Consider the following 16,947-nt stretch of genomic DNA (forward strand, 5'->3'; position numbering starts at 1 on the left):
AACCAGAGATTTCCCAATGGCTCGCCATTCAGGCGGAACTTGTGGAAGGAGAGGCAGTCCCGTATTCCTCTTGAGCGTTGGACCATATGCGGAGCAAGTGGAAAGATGAAGAGGAAGCCCATTGATGAATGTCCTGTTATCGCGACAACTTACAACTCCACAGATCCATAGCAACTAATTAGTGCTTTGAACTGTCGCTGGCTAGAATACGATCCATCCCGCCAACGCTGGCGAGCAGACCTATCGCCAACCCATCTCTGACACGAAGCTGACAAGACCGCATCAGTATCCCCCATTCCGATACCTAATCGTCCGAGAATGCCCATTTTTATCTCGTATTTTTCGCAAGTCCCATGAGCTGAGAATCGTTCGTGTCGCTGTAATACTTTAACCGGAAGTCTTGACATCATTGGTCTTTGGGATCCTTGTCGGGATGTAAGATTGATCTTTGCAAACTTGTATAAAGAGGGTAGACACCCCCGCACGAAGGATCAGCATCACAAGTCAACCGCAATCCATACTCGGCCATGTCTGTTCCATGTGTCCCATCGTCTTTCCCAGCTCCTAACCTCCTCGGAGCCGAATTCCTCGTCATAGAAGCAGGCATAGTAACAAACCACTCAACCCCAGTCCCAAAAGGATGGCGCTTCTCCCAACCATCCGTCGACGTGCAGAATGCCACCTTCTGTAACGTAACCTTGACATACACCCACCCCGGCCAAAACGACACCCTCAACGTTGAAATTTGGCTTCCGCTTGCTGAGGCGTGGAACGGCAGGTTTCAGGCTGTCGGGGGAGGCGGGTGGAATGCTGGCCGGTTTCCGCTGAGCTGGATGGGTATGGCGGGGGCTATTGCTGATGGCTATGCTACTGCGACTACCGATGCTGGGTTAGGTGATGCTTATGATCCGTTGCCTTGGAGTTTTGTTAGTCCGGGGAATGTTAATCTGTATGCCCTGCAGAATCTTGGGCTTGTGTCCTTGGGTGATGAGGTGAGCGAGTTGCTTGCAAACACTGGAGTTCATCTAACAGTCACAGGCAATCATCGCCAAGGATGTCATTAATAGCTACTACGGCAAACCACCTTCATACTCTTACTGGAACGGATGTTCCCAAGGAGGTCGTCAAGGCGCAATGCTAGCACAGCAGTTCCCAACAGCATACGACGGGATCATCTCTGCAGCGCCGGGCGTGTACTGGGCCGAGATGTTTTTCAGCAACATATGGCCTACGTTTTACATGGAAATCACAAAGCAATATCCTCGAGGCTGTGAGCTCAATGAGCTCACGGCAATTGCCACGTCGATCTGTGATCCTTTGGATGGGGTCAAGGATGGACTCATTTCGGATCCTGAAGGGTGTCGTGCTGCTTTTAATCCCTTTGACTATGTCGGAGCTTCATTCAGCTGCTCTGACAATGGACCTGCCGAAACCATTAAAATCACAAAGGCGGCCGCGGCGGTTGCAAACGCAGCGTACAAAGGACCCGTCTTCTCCAACGGCAAACCACTCTGGTACGGCTTCGAAATCGGCTCAGATCTCAGCTGCATCGCACCAACAAAATGCACAAACACTGGATGTGTCGCCACAGGGCACGCCATCATCAAGCTTTGGCGCGATGCCTTCGATGTCACCAATACTCCGCTTGATTTCTCCAACCTCACCCACAAAGACTTTGACAACATGTACCGAATGGCAAAGAGGACGTATGCGCCTTTCCTGGCCACGGATGAGCGTGATCTTTCCGGATTCCGGGACGCTGGAGGAAAGATGATTACCTTTCACGGTCTCGTAGGTCTTATCGGAACTAGATTATGAGAGTGACAGTCACTGACATTGACAGATTGATCCTATTATCCCGGCCGCGAGCTCTCTCGCCTACTACAAAGCCGTATCATCCTTCCTCGACGACACCCAAGATTTTTACCGCTATTATCGCGCACCAGGGCTCAGTCACTGCTTGGGAGGTTCTGGTGGTCAACCCGAGCAACTGTTCGCGCAACTACGAGAATGGGTAGAGAACGGCAAGGCCCCCGAGAAATCACCCGTCCTCATCACTACGCCAGACAACAAAACTCAGCAGCAGATATTGTGCAATTTCCCCAAAAAGGCTGTCCTGGATCTTTCATGTTCCGACGCCAATAGTACAGATTGCTGGTCCTGCACGAATGAACAACAAACCCCTTCCAAGCAGAATGGCCAACAGATACTATAGTTAAACTTTTGCAATTTCTCCTCAATCCGATAATGACCTCTCTTCAGACATCAATTCCCATGCCGGTTCCCCTTCTGCTCAATCTCACCCTCAAAGCCAAAAGTGAATGGAACCTGGTGACCGATGAGCCTCTCAGCCTCGTCCCGCTTCGCCGTGCCGTAACCCATCTTGAAGCCCCTCACAGAATGATTGACCTGACCTCTGTCGATCAAAGGACCTCCCCATTCTACTCTGTTCAGTCCTTGTCCGCGGGTGGCAGCCAAGATGCTGGAGAAGCGCGAGTCTCGCCTCAAGCCGCCGTTGTGCCGCAGGGCAATGGTCCCGGCTGCGACGCCCAAGGATGCAAGCAGCACAGAGACGCCGTAGACTGCCCAGAGGGTAACTGCCTTGTACTGATATCTACTTACTGGCTGCGATCGCCTACATGGATATTCGCCGCTGTCCTCATTGAACAAGACTTGCTTCTTCATGTCAGCAGCCCAGACAACCACAGCCCACTGCTGATTCGAGAGCAGAGAAAAGAGCATGTCCTCGAAAAGGCTAGGCACCACTTCTTGGAGATTCTCGGCTGGGAAATAGTCACCGTTGCTCGTAACCTTGGTGAATAGAGCAGGCGACTTTGCGTTGACAGTGGGCATCTCCACAGTGCCCCTAAGGACACTGCGGAAAACATATCCGATAGCGTGGTATGCAGCCGTCTTCTTGTACTGGGTCGTATTCCCGAAGAGGACATAGTTCTCTTGAGGCGTCGCCGTGGTCGGGTCGATGGTTTCATCGTCTCTGACGCCCCTGCGAACGGTTGTGTTGACCACAGGCGACAAAGGAGTGCGTTTCACAACCTTGATAGACTGTGAGCCGTCAACATACTGGTACTCTAGCGTGTATTGTGTTTCGTAGTACTCGCAAGCCATGAGGGTGGGAATTAGAGCATCTCCATCCTTGTCGGCCTTTCTAGGATCAAGAGGCCTTTCGATACCTTTGGCGGTTTTGACATATCCGATCCAAACGACGGGCTCTGTGCGGATGGCGGCAAAGTTCTTGGGCCAGCGCGTCGTCGGGCGACCTTCGTCATCAATTTCCTCCATCTGCGGCGCACTATACTCTCCTTCGAAGACGAAACCGTGGTAACTTTCATTACCAAGCGGGAGAAGCACCTCGGTAAAGTTGAAAGGAGGACTTATCTCCCCGGACTGTTGGGAAAGGTTGCGCGCCTCTGATCCGACTCCAGAGCCTAGTTCGGTGCAGTTGTAACCTGGGCCTTTCATCTCAACCCTGACCGTGCAGTTCCACCCTCTTTCGCAAGTCTCGAGCGTCGAGTTGGCGTACGTGACTGGCCGCCGTAAGACTGTAGATGCCTGACCCAATGAGACCAGCTGTTCATCAGGCCCGTTATAGTAGCCGATTGTTTTAGCCAGATCGCGATTGGTGTCGTTCCATGTTGCCAGGTTCAAAGGTCTTAGCCCGCTCTGCTCTTGGCTGGCACCAAGCGGCCAAGTGTACGCCTCTTTAAGGTCAAAGTTTAGACTTCTGACCCCACAGCACATTCTGTCTTGATGCATGAACGAGGGTGGTGCAACGAGGAGGGTATTTGCGGTGATGATGACGATAGCTGGGGCACACCTACACACACAACAGTCAGACGAGCCATGATATAGATAGGTAGCCGACTTACCATCCGAACAGCGCCATAGCAACCGCCATCTTGGCTTTTGTCAAAAGCTCCAAGTTGAGCATATCCAGTGGGTTCTCCGTGGCCGCAAACACCGAGTCGAGGGCAACGACAGTCAAAAACCTGGTTCTGACAGTTGCCCACACTTGTTGATCAAAGGCAGATAGGACTGCAGCAGTCAGGCTGGCCTTGGAGGCAAATGCAAGCGCCGTGCCCCAGCGCAGCATGCGGAGCTGGTCGTCGACGATCTCGCCATCTAGCGATGAGTAGAAGAAGTGATGACCGATCGCAAAACAGACGCCGACGACGAGAAAGAAGTACATGCTGTAGGTGGTGACCCATGGCGAACTGGGGAAGCGCAGCCATACCGCCCTCTTTTGAAACTTCGGCAGAGGCTGTTGAGTCGAGTTGTAGGTGCCATGCCCGTTCACGTCGACTGGGACAACCGTGGGAACAGCAACGGACTTGAGAGGGACGGATTCTCCCCCGCTTCTCTGAGCAGGCAGATGGATCTCATCCCAAGACTCAACGTCCTGCGGCCTCAGTGCGGGGGGCGAGGCAGGATACCCGGGGGGCGGGCTTGGGTAACCGTCGGGTCTCTGCATACTGTATGTCTTTGTGGAACACGAGTTGAGACGAAGATAATCCTTGGAAGAGACCATTTTCGTCCGAGCATGGCCGATTCTTATCCTCGTCGGTCTACCAAATGTGCAAATGTCTAGACCAAAACATGCATGAAGCTGAAGAACTAAGCCCTCCTCCACACCAAGCATATGCAGCCGCATACATGGGACAAGAGGCTCTGAATGGATCCTCCGCAGAAGATGTGTGACACGGGGAATACGGCCCCCAAAAGCCCCTCAGAAGCTGGGCATCCCACTACACACATCCCACGAGTGAGGATGGCGGACCCGGTATGTGACAACGTCGTTGATGCAGATGGTGGAGGCTCATGCTGTCACTTGGTGTGATTGTCAAAAAAGAGCATTGGCTAGGAGATATGCATGTTTTTAGCTGCATGCTGGCACCATTGGGAATTCGAATGGTGAGAAGAAGCGCCTGTCGGCTGTGACTTGTTCCTCCAAATCCTATCAGGCTGAGGCATCGCGTTGAGTCCAAGGCTTTGATTCCATATGCCGTCGTGAGCTGACCGTCACCCAATAGTTGCACAACTTGAGAATCACTGCCATGTTTGGTCATACATGCTTCTATTCGGGCCTCATTGTCGGCACAATTCTATCCCCTCGTGGCTGAGAGCGAGCGAGGAGAACGACTAAGACAGCCTACATTGCTGCTACAAGAGAAGCTCACCAACATCTGGCGCTGGCCCTTCCTGGATCCACCACTTCTTCTGCATCACATCTGACCAAGCGCATCTGCTACCGTCCGAATTGGTCCGGTGGTTATCTTCAGGCCAGTGTGTCTCTTCAAACGCCCGTTTTACTCTGTTCCATTCTAACGATGGCAGGGATTTCTCCATTCTTGACTTAATAATCGAGCTCCATTCCTTCTGAAGGTTGCAAATGTGTTGTGCGACGTTGAGCCGTTCATGGGAGAGAGCTCTGTACTCCAGCGGCGACAAGATGTGAATGGTCCTGAGCTGCGGAATCTTCCATGGAATGACGATGCCAGTCGTATCTGTCGAGATCAAGCGGGCCATGTCCTCGGTTAATAAATCTCGAATAGAATCCATAGTATCTCCAAAATAGCTCGCTTCGTTCCCGTGTGTTTTCTTATGGTCGCTCAGTAGACAATTTTTCACGCCAGTTGCGCTCGGGTTGGGTGCGCACGGTGGTTTAGGGGAGAAGAGACGCAACAAGCCATCAACTTCGGAGACATCGGTGCAGCCCCAGAGTCCGCAGGTATCGTATGCGTGTCGCCGCTGGTGTTCTGTCTCAGATTCATCCTTGGCGATGGTCGTTGTCAAATCGCCGACACACCAATCAACAAGCAGCAACTCCTCAAGGTTGTTGAATAGTCTAAGAACAGACGACAGCTCTCCAAGAGGACCATCAAAAGATTCGGGATCATAGTGTAGCATGGATAAATGTTCAGCAGCGCCCCTTAACGCCAGCTTCCGCACTTGCCGCATCTCCCTGGGATCGAATTGGCTCAAGTTACACGGGCTATCTCCACTGAGTGTCCAGAAATGGTCGACAGGTAGGAATTCATCGGCTGATGAGGAGCCATCGGATGATGAGCCGTCTTCTGAGGGTTCGGTTCCAATGACGAGTATGTCCTGGTTGAAGTTGAACCACGTTCTTGGACCACTCGACCGGGTCTGGAAGGCGATCTGGTAACCCATGCTGACGAGCGCGAGGCGGGACTCGGTGCACGTGTGCAGCAGCGCGGGGATAGGTGCATTGCTGAAAAGATGGCATCTTCTCACGAATACCCAGGCAAAAAGCGGATTCTCACATAGCCAGTCGAGGGGTATCTCGGGCGTGGAGGGGGTAGGCTCCCATGGCTGGATGAGGGGCTTGGAGCTGGTGAAGCCGAATAACTCGAGCGTCAGCTGAGTGCCCTCGGGAGGGACAATGCGACGCCAGTTGAAGGCAAAATCCTTGAGGGAGCTGTCAAGTTTGATGGGGTTGACCGTCGTGCGGAGCCTCTCGCAGAAGTCATCCTAGTCTTCGTCGATGTGCTCTCGGACGTGAACAACCCGGTGGCGAAGCCAGCAGGTAGATATCTCGGCGGAGCTCGGGAGGAAGTGATGGAAAGAAATGGAATTCCGTCGGTGCCATGGTGTCGCATGGAGGATGCGGTGCGCCGCATCGATGCGCTGTGACGGTTGCAGCTTGAAGTTGTGAAATCGTGCGGTTTGGAGTTGGAGCCTTCTGCCTGTTTATCTTTCTGCCTGAGAATTTTCCAAGGCAGCAAAATTCATGTGGCTTGCGATTCATGAGGCTCGTTACAATGGATGTGTGGCGATGCTCTTTACCTAAGGATTAGGACTCAGTTCCTGCGAGGCACTCTGCCAGCGGATGAGGCTCTCGCCGGCCTCCGCAGCTGCCTGATGTGATGTCCAAGCCCTTTTTCGCCGACAAGGACAGGCGATCACCCGCTTTCTCACTAGAATACAAGATTTTAAATAGTATTTTATACTGCTGATACTGCCAATTACTGCTGTATTTTTGACTCGTAAAAACAGTAGCAATTACAAGATATTACTACCCGAGTCAAGGTGGGATGGACCAGGAAGGTCGTTGAAGGTAACCTGACGGTCCAGAGAGAACTACCAAATGTTAGCTTGCCCTGCGCTGAAAGGAGATGAATTCGCACTCTTATTCCCTTCCCCATATCCATGATTAGGGCTTCTTGCGAGAATAGGATAAAGCTCTTGTGCAGGTCAATAAGCCCCTGCTGGCTAGCAGCTTCTTCGAATTCCCTTTGGGCTCTCCTGAGCGCGGTCACAGACTCCGCCCTGTGAGGAACAGCTTATAAACCAACCCATACTGAGGCATATCGGCACCACCAAAATACGCGTTCAGATCAAACTTGTCGGAAACGGCTCCGACATTGCAAACAACTCCCCATACATCAGCCTGGCAGTGAGCTTCCAATGACTTCAGTAAAAGAGGAGTCACAGCTTGCTCTAGCTTGGCTCCGTCTCGAACATCATCCGGAGTGGAGACGAAGTGCATGGCGACAGTTGCATTGCCGACATCTAAATCGGCATTTCCAGTCTTGGCTCTCTCCTCAGCTGCTGTAGTTTGCACTGGTATAGGTTTCTCGAATGCCATCACAATAACGCTGGTTTCAAAGTCTGCAAAGAGAGGTCCATCCGGCCCGATGGTAGTTTTGACGAATTCCGAGGAAAAGCAGGTTTTAACGTGGTCCCAGTCCCGAAAGAAGTGCTCTGTAGTGTCATCTCTTCCAACCCAATGTTGATTGGCATTCAATGGTCCATCAGGGCGCGAACCAAAGGCCGAGTCGAAAACTTGGGTCTGGATGTACTTGCTGGGTTGGAGATTTAGTGACAGTCCTTGACATACTTCACGATTGTGGCACAAAGTCGAGATTGACGTACTGCGGTTTATCGTCCTTATTCTCGGTACCATCCGACAAGCTTCCGTGAATGCGGAAACGGTGGTCGAAATACTCTTTGCGTGTCATGTTTGGTTTGCGCCGGCCAGCGGCAATCTGTTTAATATAGCCCGTCATTTTGTTAAGACAATCGACTAAGTCCGAAGTAATAGTAGAGTGAGAGCAGGGAGTAGCAAAAGCCCTGAACTGAGATTGTAAGATCACACATATATGCGCCTCGACCCAACTACTAAAAAATAGACTTGATGAACCCGAACTATCGGCTCCAACGTTGTGATATCCATGATATTCGGCAAGGTGGAGCCGAGCTGATGGCTTCCCGATGGAGAGGAGCAAATCCGCCAACGGAGTTAAAGAATTGGAGTTGATCGTCCCGGTCCTTCGGTTCCAACGCTCTGGGGCCTTCCAGAGGGCATGGCGATCCGGATGTTCGGCACAGATCATGATGCACCTTGCGTCCTAATAGAGAGGAAAGACTAGCGTCAACAATATGCTCGACGGCCTCGCCAACATTGTTGAAGAACTTCAGTCATTCTAGTAAGGGCTCTATATTCGGTGTGCTCTAAAAGACAGTATGTGAAGAATACACATGAATGCGTCTATCGCCAACTGCTCACACAACATTCATGACGAGCTTTCTATGCGCGGTTCCACTTTCCAGGACCTCCAAGCCATCTTGAACACTCTCAAGTCCATCAAGCTCTTCATATTCGAGCGGTGTGATCTGATTCGACTTTATCCATTGGTCAAGGTTCCCCCAAAGCCACTTTCCAAGTTCAAGCCCAGCTGCTGATGGCAGACCAACCATCGTCTTTCCCATGATCTCACCACTGTAGACCGGAGTTATCTGAACTCCGTCGATTTCGGGTCCATTATACCTGATCGCGGGAGCCACCTTTGCTGGCTTCTCACAGCATTCAACAATCTTAGCCATGGTGTCACTTGTGACAGCCGTGTCGAAGGCGTGGCGTAGATTTGGCGCAACAGCACGAATCTTCTTTACTAAATCCGAGTCAGAATTCGAGAAAACATGGTCAGCCCCCCTTGATGCAGCCTCGGTCTTGGTTTCATCCCTCGACGTAACTGCAATGACAGAATAGCCAGACATCTTAGCAAGTTGAACGGCAAGTTTGCCAATGCCGCCATTAGCACCCTTTTACAAAGTCAGAACCTTTATCGAGTGACATGGGGTAACACGAACCCAGATGAGTACTTGAGTATGAGTGGAATCGGATTTGCCGGCGACCTTCGCGAGGCCTGCCCCAAGATACAAGCCACAAGCTGCAGTGGAGAGACTGAAGGGAAGAGTCGAAAGGCCGAGCACGGATATGTTAGAAGTAATCTGCAATGTCTGATCAACATTTTTCCGTTTATGTTCTCTCGCCCATTGTTGAGAAAGGCTGTTGTGGATAGGTTCGCTAACCTTGGCGCAATGATCCTCATGAACCAGCGCATGTGTCTGAAAGGAGCAACCATCGCTGTAGCCGGCTGTTCCAGGAGCTACTATCAGGTCCCCTTTCTGAAAGTTTCGCGACTGGCTGCCGTCTAGGACATGCCCAACAATATCCATGCCAAGAACTAGGTTGCGTAAGTTGGCATTAATTCAAGAGAGCTCGTCGGTCTGAAGCACGGAATCCCTCCGTGTGGTAAGTGAACATACCATGAGGAAAGTCCGGAATGAAGAGATTCTTCTTTATTCTCTTCCAGTCAAGATGGTTTAAAGACGTTGCTACAATTTTGACCTGGATATATAAAGGTCCAGGGGGAGTCGGAGCGTAAGACTCAAGCTCCAAGCGCTCGTAAGGAGATCGAAGAACGAGCCGTCTTGCCATGATAGCTGCGTGTGTAATGAAATATGGATGCTCTTGAATAACTTGTTCAACTTGAGGATAATCATTGTTCTTCTGTCCTTACATGTTCCGGCCTCCCGGAATGTGGTCCGAGATGCCGGCTCAGGGTTAACTCCGTACCTCCGCTCCCGCTGTGGAGGTTGAGGGACGAAAGACGATATATGCGGGAGCTTGAGAGATGTGGAGAGCAAAGGGATGTGGAGAGCAGAGGGATGTGGAGGGAAGGGATGTGGAGGAGAAGGAGATAGGAAGACTAACGCCGTCGAACATATATACGAACAACCTTGGTGATGGGCACCACCTGAGATCCATGTCCAACGAAGTTTCTTAACACTCGAGACAACAGCGCCTATTCACCATGCCCTCATCACAAGAAAGTCCCCTCAACGTGGCTATCGTCGGTGCTGGTCTTGCTGGGCTTCTCGCCGCGCGAGTCTTGCGCGAGAAACACAACGTCAAAGTATATGAGCGGGCCTCTGTTCCCGCCGAGGTTGGTGCCGCCATCAACATAGGTCCAAACGGCGTTCGGATTCTCGACACCTTAGGCTTCGACCGTCTCAACGCGGGGTCACAATCCGTCGGCGCCACCAAGATCTTCACGAGAGAGGGGAAACTCACACTAGATGAGAAGCACAACTATGCCGAAAAATATGGAGCCGACTGGCTCTTTCAACATCGGGCGGACTTAAGGAACGAGTTTCTGCGGCTTGCGACGCAGGAGACTGCCATCTCTGGCATTCCGGGGAAGCCAGCCCAGATTTTCTGGGATCAAAGGGTCGTTGATATCTCGCCGGAACAAGGCTGGATCACCCTTGACTCTGGTGAGAAGATCCACGCCGATCTAGTCATTGGTACGTTGTTCAACAAAAGCAAGGAGATCGGACCGGGATACTGACTACGGGGAACAGCTGCCGATGGCATCAAGTCCATAATACGCCCCCATGTCGTCGGCGACGCTGCATTTCAGACAGCGAGGCCATCAGGCCTATCCGCGTTCCGATTTACCTTGGAGGTGGACGAGATCAAACAGTCGTTGAACGAAATCCCCCAAATTCTCCAGCCTGACCAGCCGACGTGCTTGTCCATGGTCTATTCCTTTGACGACACCATGCGCTCCGTCGTCATGTATCCTTGCCGTAACTTTCAGATTCTCAATTTTGTGTGCATTGTCCCGGACAGCAGCTTAAAGGAAGAAACCACAGAGTCGTGGACTGCATCTGGAGACAGAGAAGAGTTGCTGTCCCTGTTTAGTGACTTCCCAGTATGGGTGCAGGACTATCTGAGGTATGCGCTGCAATTTCACAACTTCGACATAATGAGACGTGCCGTCAAAAGCAAAGCTAATCATGTTTACCAATAGAATCGCAAAGAACATCAAACTATGGCAACTAAGAGACCAAGATCCACTGCCAACCTACATCCGCGGGCGAACAGTCCTGATAGGCGACGCAGCTCATGCCATGACGCCTCACCAAGGACAAGGAGGAACACAGGCTGTCGAGGATGCTGAAGCGTTCAGATTGTTCTTGCAACCAGGCGTCTCCAGTGCAGACGTGCCGCAATTGTTGCGAAATCTTGATTCGGTGCGAAGGCCGCGTGCAAGCCTGATCCAGAACAATACCAGAAAGGCCAAGAACAAGAGAACGGCTGAAGAGGTGTATATGTTTGAGAAGATCAACTGGACATACCCGGGTATCTTTGAGGGGTTGAAAACTGCCAAAGTAGCTTAAGAAATGGCCTTAATAACATTAAAGGACTACTGTTTTGTGTAGCAAGAGACGCTGGAATAATTCATGCCGTGGCGGAATTATTTAGACGCGATACGACATCCTTCTGCGCCAACGTTGAACTCTTTGCCGAAAGCAGCTCAGGGGCCGGTATTGACACACCCATGAAGCTATCGGCGTGTCAGTCCCATGTCTCTGGGCGGACGGCTTGGCATCAACGTTGGGACGGGACAAACGACCAATTTCTCCTGTCAACAAGGAACAGGACAAATACTGAGGTCTAGATCAACCCGGGGGGTTTTAGTACGTATTTCGTCAGTTTAGGCAGTTATAGATCTCGCCTATTTGGCGTCGGAGGAGATGAGCCTCGTGTCGTGTTGTGGTAAAGGGGAATTGTCAACAACAACGGGTAGAAGCATGCTCAGCCAACAAAGAAATGCCGGCGCCCACGGGGATCGAATCTCCAGCCAGTCTCACCGGAAGACATGGGCAAGCTGCAGGAAGCAATTGAACCTCTGCAAACAAAAGCAAAGTGAAGCCCTGCAACATGTCATTCTCAGGGGGTCCTCCAAATGAAGAACCAGTTCCCGTGGGACGGGATCCGCCACCGCCCAAAGCGGACAGCTTAGCGGGGGAAGCCCGTCCCGCTAAGCTGGGAACCCGCCCTCTGGAAGGCCGCTAAAGAGCCGCTAGCGACCTGGAGGGCTCGCTTCTTGGCCGGCCCCACGTGATGTCAACAAGGGGAAGGAGCCCATCGCGTCGATGGCGGCCGGGAGTTTCTCCAGGGGCCCGACAGGGCAATTAAGATGAACCCCTGGAAATATGGATGTTTTGCTTGCTGACACTGCAGGTAGGACAATCACATCTTTCTTCTCATGAAATTGATTCAGATCCTCAACGTCTTCCGTTTTGTTTGCTACAACTTCCGTTTGACTGGAGGCTTGTGTGTTGTGGCTCAGGTTCGCCATATTCTTAGCTCCCGCAGCCATCCGTCGTCCACCCGCCAACGCTAGGACACTACCTAAACAATCCATCGAAACATCCAGACCCCTCAGGACCCCTTGGGTTACAAAGGGGAATTCGTCCCATCCCAATCCGCCCTCGTGCAACAACAAGAAGCATTCCTCCCGGATAGACACGATAGGGGTCTGTGCCTTTTCTGGCCAGCTAGCTGCTGCGACACTGCTGCTACTCCAAGACGCTTCACGGGCCCACGACTTGGGCCTCCAGCATTGATCATGGAGGATTCCTCACAGAAGCGCATGAGCGCTATTCCTCGTCTCTCCAAGCTCCCCTTGCCACGTCCAACGTCTGGCATTCCCAAGCCCACGTCAGCCCTGCCAAGACCGGCCTCGATTATTCGTCCTTCGCCTTCGAGAGAGAGCCTGGGAGGAGGAAGTTCTGCCATTGGAGGCGAGCTACGGAATCCACGGCTGCGACCTTCCATGTCGCAAAACCAACTGCGTAGCAGCATTGGCAGCTCTTCAGAACTACGAAACCCTCGGTTGCGATCCGCCACATCCCGAGAACAGCTCAACATTGGGACACGACGAACTTCTCTAATCTCTAGACCTCCTCCCCAGGCAGCCGCCACAAGGCCCATTTCCGCAAGAGCCCCCTCCACGCCTCGACGACCTACAGAGCGACAGCCCGATACAATCGAGGAACAGTCCACAACACCTCCTTACGACCCGCCAGGCGAAGCGATTGGTGTCGAGGATGACGGACACATCTTTCACCGCCGGTTGACTCTCACGCGGAGACCGTCAGAGGTTTTTGCAACCTCACCGCTTCACGACCCTGCCAACAACATCTTTGACCCCGAGCAGTCCAGACCGCCGACAGCCTCGACTGATGATGGGGACCGCCAAGATACTCTCAGAGTTCGTTCTCGGAAACCGCGGCCCTCGCTCTCGGAGCGAACGATCGAGACTCTTGCGTCAATCCCCTCTTCGCCAGCCTTGAGCAAGAAGTCCTCCACCTTTTTCGATCAGGGTAGATCAAGATCTAGAGCCGAAAGCAGACCACGATCCCGAGCCGATAGTAGGCCACGATCTCGGGCAGACAGCGGAGCCTCTCGTCCAGGATCCAGCTATGCGTCGGATACATCAGCAAGACTCTCATCCAGGCCAGGAAGCCGGCCAGGTTCCAGTTCAGGCCCGGCCGACATCGGATTCTCGAGCTTCAGAGCTTCAGCAAGCTCTTACAAGCCGCCCCTGAGCACAATCAGCGGAACTCCGCAAAAGAGATCCTCGGTGATCTCGGGGGCCAGGAGTCCGGGCTTTCGAATGTCGACTCAGGGTCCCCCTGGTTCAGCCTCCAAGCTGTCAGCGCTCTCATCTGCAAGGAGTCCAAGTCCAGGCAAGCCCAACATGCCTCCCCCAAAGGCAGCCTCCAAGTCATTGGCTGCACGACCTACCAAACCAAGAGCTCCTGTCAAGGGTCTCTTCAAGAAGCCATCCCTCCCGGCACTCAGCCAGGCGTCCCTGCATGGAGCCAACCGTGCATCTGGAAGTTCGTCAAACACCTCCTGGGATGGCACAATTCCGTCCAGCGCCTCAACAACAGCGTCCACTAACACCGCTTTGACAGGCGACTCGGCCGAACCAGGAACACCACCTTCTACCCGCAAATCGTCTGCCGCTCTCCGAGAGCAGATTGCAAAGGCCAAAGCGGCGAGGCGCGCTCAGTTGAAACAAGCCGCCGAGGCCCAGAAAGAGGAAGGAGACCAGGAGGCGCCAATTGTTCCATCCGATACTGGCTTCGATTTTGGCGTCAACCATGATGATCCTTTCAATACCCGCCGAGGTGAAGACCCCAGGAAAAAGGTCATTCAGAACCGTGTCAATGCAGGAAGGACCTCGGGCCGGCTCAATATTGCCGCTTTGAATCTCAAGGAGATTCCTGTGGAGGTGCTGAAGATGTACGATCTGGAGAGCATTGGCACTTTTGATGGCAGTTGGGCCGAGAGTGTGGACTTGAAGCGCTTCATCGCCGCAGACAACGAACTGGAAGAGCTGGATGACTTTATCTTCCCTGACACCAACCCGTCGTCATTTGATGAGGAACAAGCGAGTCGTGGCAACATCTTTGCTGGCCTGGAGAACCTGGACATGCATGGCAACCTCCTTGTTGGGGTTCCCCTTGGTCTACGGCGACTCAACTGCCTGACGTCGTTGAACCTGGTATGTAGACCGCCAATACTCGTTTTTTGGTATCGCTAACGTTCGTAGTCAAACAATCGTCTCACCAATAACAGCATAGACACGATAGCGCAGGTTACCTCACTTCGTGACCTGAAGCTGGCCAACAACCTTTTCTTCGGACCACTGAACTCGATCCTATCAAACCTAGACCAACTCGAGATTCTCGATGTCCATGGGAACAACATCTCTGCTCTCCCCCACAAGGTTGAGAACATGTCACGGCTTCGTATTCTCAACTTGAGCGAAAACAGCTTCGAATCACTTGCTTTTGACGGCCTTGCCACTCTCCCCATTACCGAGTTGAACCTGAGGAAAAACAAGCTGTCGGGCACTCTTATTGAGGAGCCAATCGGCTGCCTACCTCAACTGCAAAGCTTGGATGTTTCTACAAACCAGCTGCAAAGATTGGTCCCTCTGGGCTCTGCCATCGAGTTCCCGGTCTTGCACTCCCTGTCGCTATCGATGAACAGACTGCAGGGGCTACCAGACATGACATCTTGGACAAGCCTCTTGACGCTGACGGTGGACGAGAATAATATTTCCGGTATCCCCAACAGCTTCATGAGTCTCGAGAAGCTTCGCCACGCCGACTTCTCCAGCAACGACATCAGAGTGGTTCCTCCCGAGGTTTCGAGGATGGAGAATCTTTCCATGCTTCGCCTCAGTGGCAATCCACTCCGTGACAAGAAGTTCCTCTCCATCACGACTGATGAGCTCAAGGATATTCTGGCCGGAAGACTGGAGCCACCGCCACCTTATCAGCAGGAAGCCGGTGCTCAGGTTGGCGTTGTGGGTATTTTGGGTGATAACAAGGCTGCACAGCCGCAAAACCCCGAGAAGGACATGAAATTTGATGATGAAGACTACCGATCTGATGATGACTTTGCAACACCCCCTCAGAGTCCCTCTCGGTCTCGCTCACATACAGTATCAAGTCGCCGTTCACGGTCACACACACTTTCGAACCAGTCCTGGCCTGTGAAGCCAGGCGGTATCTTGGATCGATCGCGAACCGAGTCCTCGTCGCTGCACCCTGTTGTGTCTTCCAAGGTCGCAGCCGAGAACCAGATTCGACAAGTGTTTCTCCATAACAACCTGTTTGCTACGCTGCCCAACTCTCTGAGCTTCTTTGCTGAGACGTTGACTGCTCTATCGCTATCGCATAACCAGCTAGTAGGCGAAGCATACCTGACTGAAGACCTGGAGCTTCCAGCTTTGAAGGAACTCAACCTATCATCAAATCACATTACCGGACTTGGAGCACTCACCAAGTTCCTTCATGCGCCAAAGATGGAGAAGGTGGACATCTCATTGAACCGCCTCAATTCTCTGCCCACCAATCTGAAAGAGGTGTTCCCTGCGCTCAACGTTTTGCTTGTGGCTAACAACCACATTGTGGACCTTGACCCAGATATGATCAGAGGGTTGAAGATTGTGGATGCTAGCAACAACGACATTTCCCATTTGAACCCCCGAATCGGTCTTCTTGGGGGCCCAGGAGGCCTGGAGAGATTTGATGTTATGGGCAACCGATTCAGAGTGCCACGATGGAACGTCTTGGAGCGGGGGACAGAAGCCACGCTGAGGTGGCTTCGGGGACGTGTGCCGGTGGCGGAGATGGCGTCTTGGAAGGGAGATGACGAGGAGCCCGAGGCTGATTGAAACGGCGGGCGTTGAGTTGGATTGAACTGAGCATGAACCTCCTCCAAAGAGCAAAAAGCGCGGCGTATTTCTTTTGAAGCATTACGGGTTGGTTATTCTCTTCGCTATACATATTCACTGATAGTTGTTTTTATTACCGAGGGGGAATGTTGATATACCACGTGTACTTCTGACATAGTAAAACATTATCCAACTACACAAGCTGACATGTCTTGGCTGAGAATGTGGCTGCAGTCTCGTGAATGGTACCTCCAAGTCAAATTGGCGTTTACGGCCCTGGCTCGGGGCGTCGTAAAGCATGAAGAGGGGAGTTTCAAAAAGCCCCCGTGCAAGGGGCAGAAGGCGCATATTAGGTTTACCTGTCGTTTGGGAAGGTGGCAGTGTGAGAGGCTCCTGCTCAGGGCATTCTGGCGTGAAGCTTCAAATATGAGGTCAAACGCCGCCATGGTACGTTTGACGCGACGTTTGTCTTTATCTCCAGTCTTTGCGCATCAGATTCAGCAGACATTTTGACACGACTGACGCGTCTTTATCGCTATTCAATACAAATCAACCGTCTTCAAGTACGATT

The 16,947-nt window shown here is 52.3% G+C and overlaps 6 protein-coding genes across 6 annotated transcripts; 3 read left to right on the forward strand and 3 right to left on the reverse strand.

Annotated features, from left to right (window-relative positions):
- Positions 1–527: 527 nt before the first annotated feature.
- MRS44_005212 (uncharacterized protein) lies at positions 528–2,215 on the forward strand (the record flags this gene model as incomplete). The annotated part of the gene is made up of 3 exons (XM_046272584.2): positions 528–992; positions 1,039–1,791; positions 1,844–2,215. 3 exons carry the CDS (start codon positions 528–530, stop codon positions 2,213–2,215), a joined length of 1,590 nt encoding a protein of 529 aa, XP_046135629.2.
- A 50-nt stretch (positions 2,216–2,265) lies between these two features.
- MRS44_005213 (uncharacterized protein) lies at positions 2,266–4,546 on the reverse strand (the record flags this gene model as incomplete). The annotated part of the gene is made up of 2 exons (XM_065622499.1): positions 2,266–3,835; positions 3,888–4,546. 2 exons carry the CDS (start codon positions 4,544–4,546, stop codon positions 2,266–2,268), a joined length of 2,229 nt encoding a protein of 742 aa, XP_065478571.1.
- A 632-nt stretch (positions 4,547–5,178) lies between these two features.
- On the reverse strand, positions 5,179–8,048 carry MRS44_005214 (uncharacterized protein; the record flags this gene model as incomplete). Its single annotated transcript, XM_065622500.1, has 5 exons — positions 5,179–6,493; positions 6,547–6,741; positions 7,102–7,284; positions 7,335–7,844; positions 7,915–8,048. 5 exons carry the CDS (start codon positions 8,046–8,048, stop codon positions 5,179–5,181), a joined length of 2,337 nt encoding a protein of 778 aa, XP_065478572.1.
- Positions 8,049–8,544: 496 nt separating this feature from the next.
- On the reverse strand, positions 8,545–9,763 carry MRS44_005215 (uncharacterized protein; the record flags this gene model as incomplete). The annotated part of the gene is made up of 3 exons (XM_065622501.1): positions 8,545–9,084; positions 9,133–9,509; positions 9,592–9,763. 3 exons carry the CDS (start codon positions 9,761–9,763, stop codon positions 8,545–8,547), a joined length of 1,089 nt encoding a protein of 362 aa, XP_065478573.1.
- Positions 9,764–10,139: 376 nt separating this feature from the next.
- MRS44_005216 (uncharacterized protein) lies at positions 10,140–11,571 on the forward strand (the record flags this gene model as incomplete). The annotated part of the gene is made up of 4 exons (XM_065622502.1): positions 10,140–10,632; positions 10,690–11,065; positions 11,142–11,502; positions 11,554–11,571. 4 exons carry the CDS (start codon positions 10,140–10,142, stop codon positions 11,569–11,571), a joined length of 1,248 nt encoding a protein of 415 aa, XP_065478574.1.
- Positions 11,572–12,746: 1,175 nt separating this feature from the next.
- MRS44_005217 (uncharacterized protein) lies at positions 12,747–16,376 on the forward strand (the record flags this gene model as incomplete). The annotated part of the gene is made up of 2 exons (XM_065622503.1): positions 12,747–14,693; positions 14,787–16,376. 2 exons carry the CDS (start codon positions 12,747–12,749, stop codon positions 16,374–16,376), a joined length of 3,537 nt encoding a protein of 1,178 aa, XP_065478575.1.
- Positions 16,377–16,947: the final 571 nt, after the last annotated feature.

The sequence above is a fragment of the Fusarium solani genome (genome assembly GCF_023522795.1).
Source record: "Fusarium solani strain SB1 chromosome Unknown bctg00000002, whole genome shotgun sequence".
In the NCBI taxonomy this organism is placed as follows: domain Eukaryota; kingdom Fungi; phylum Ascomycota; class Sordariomycetes; order Hypocreales; family Nectriaceae; genus Fusarium; species Fusarium solani.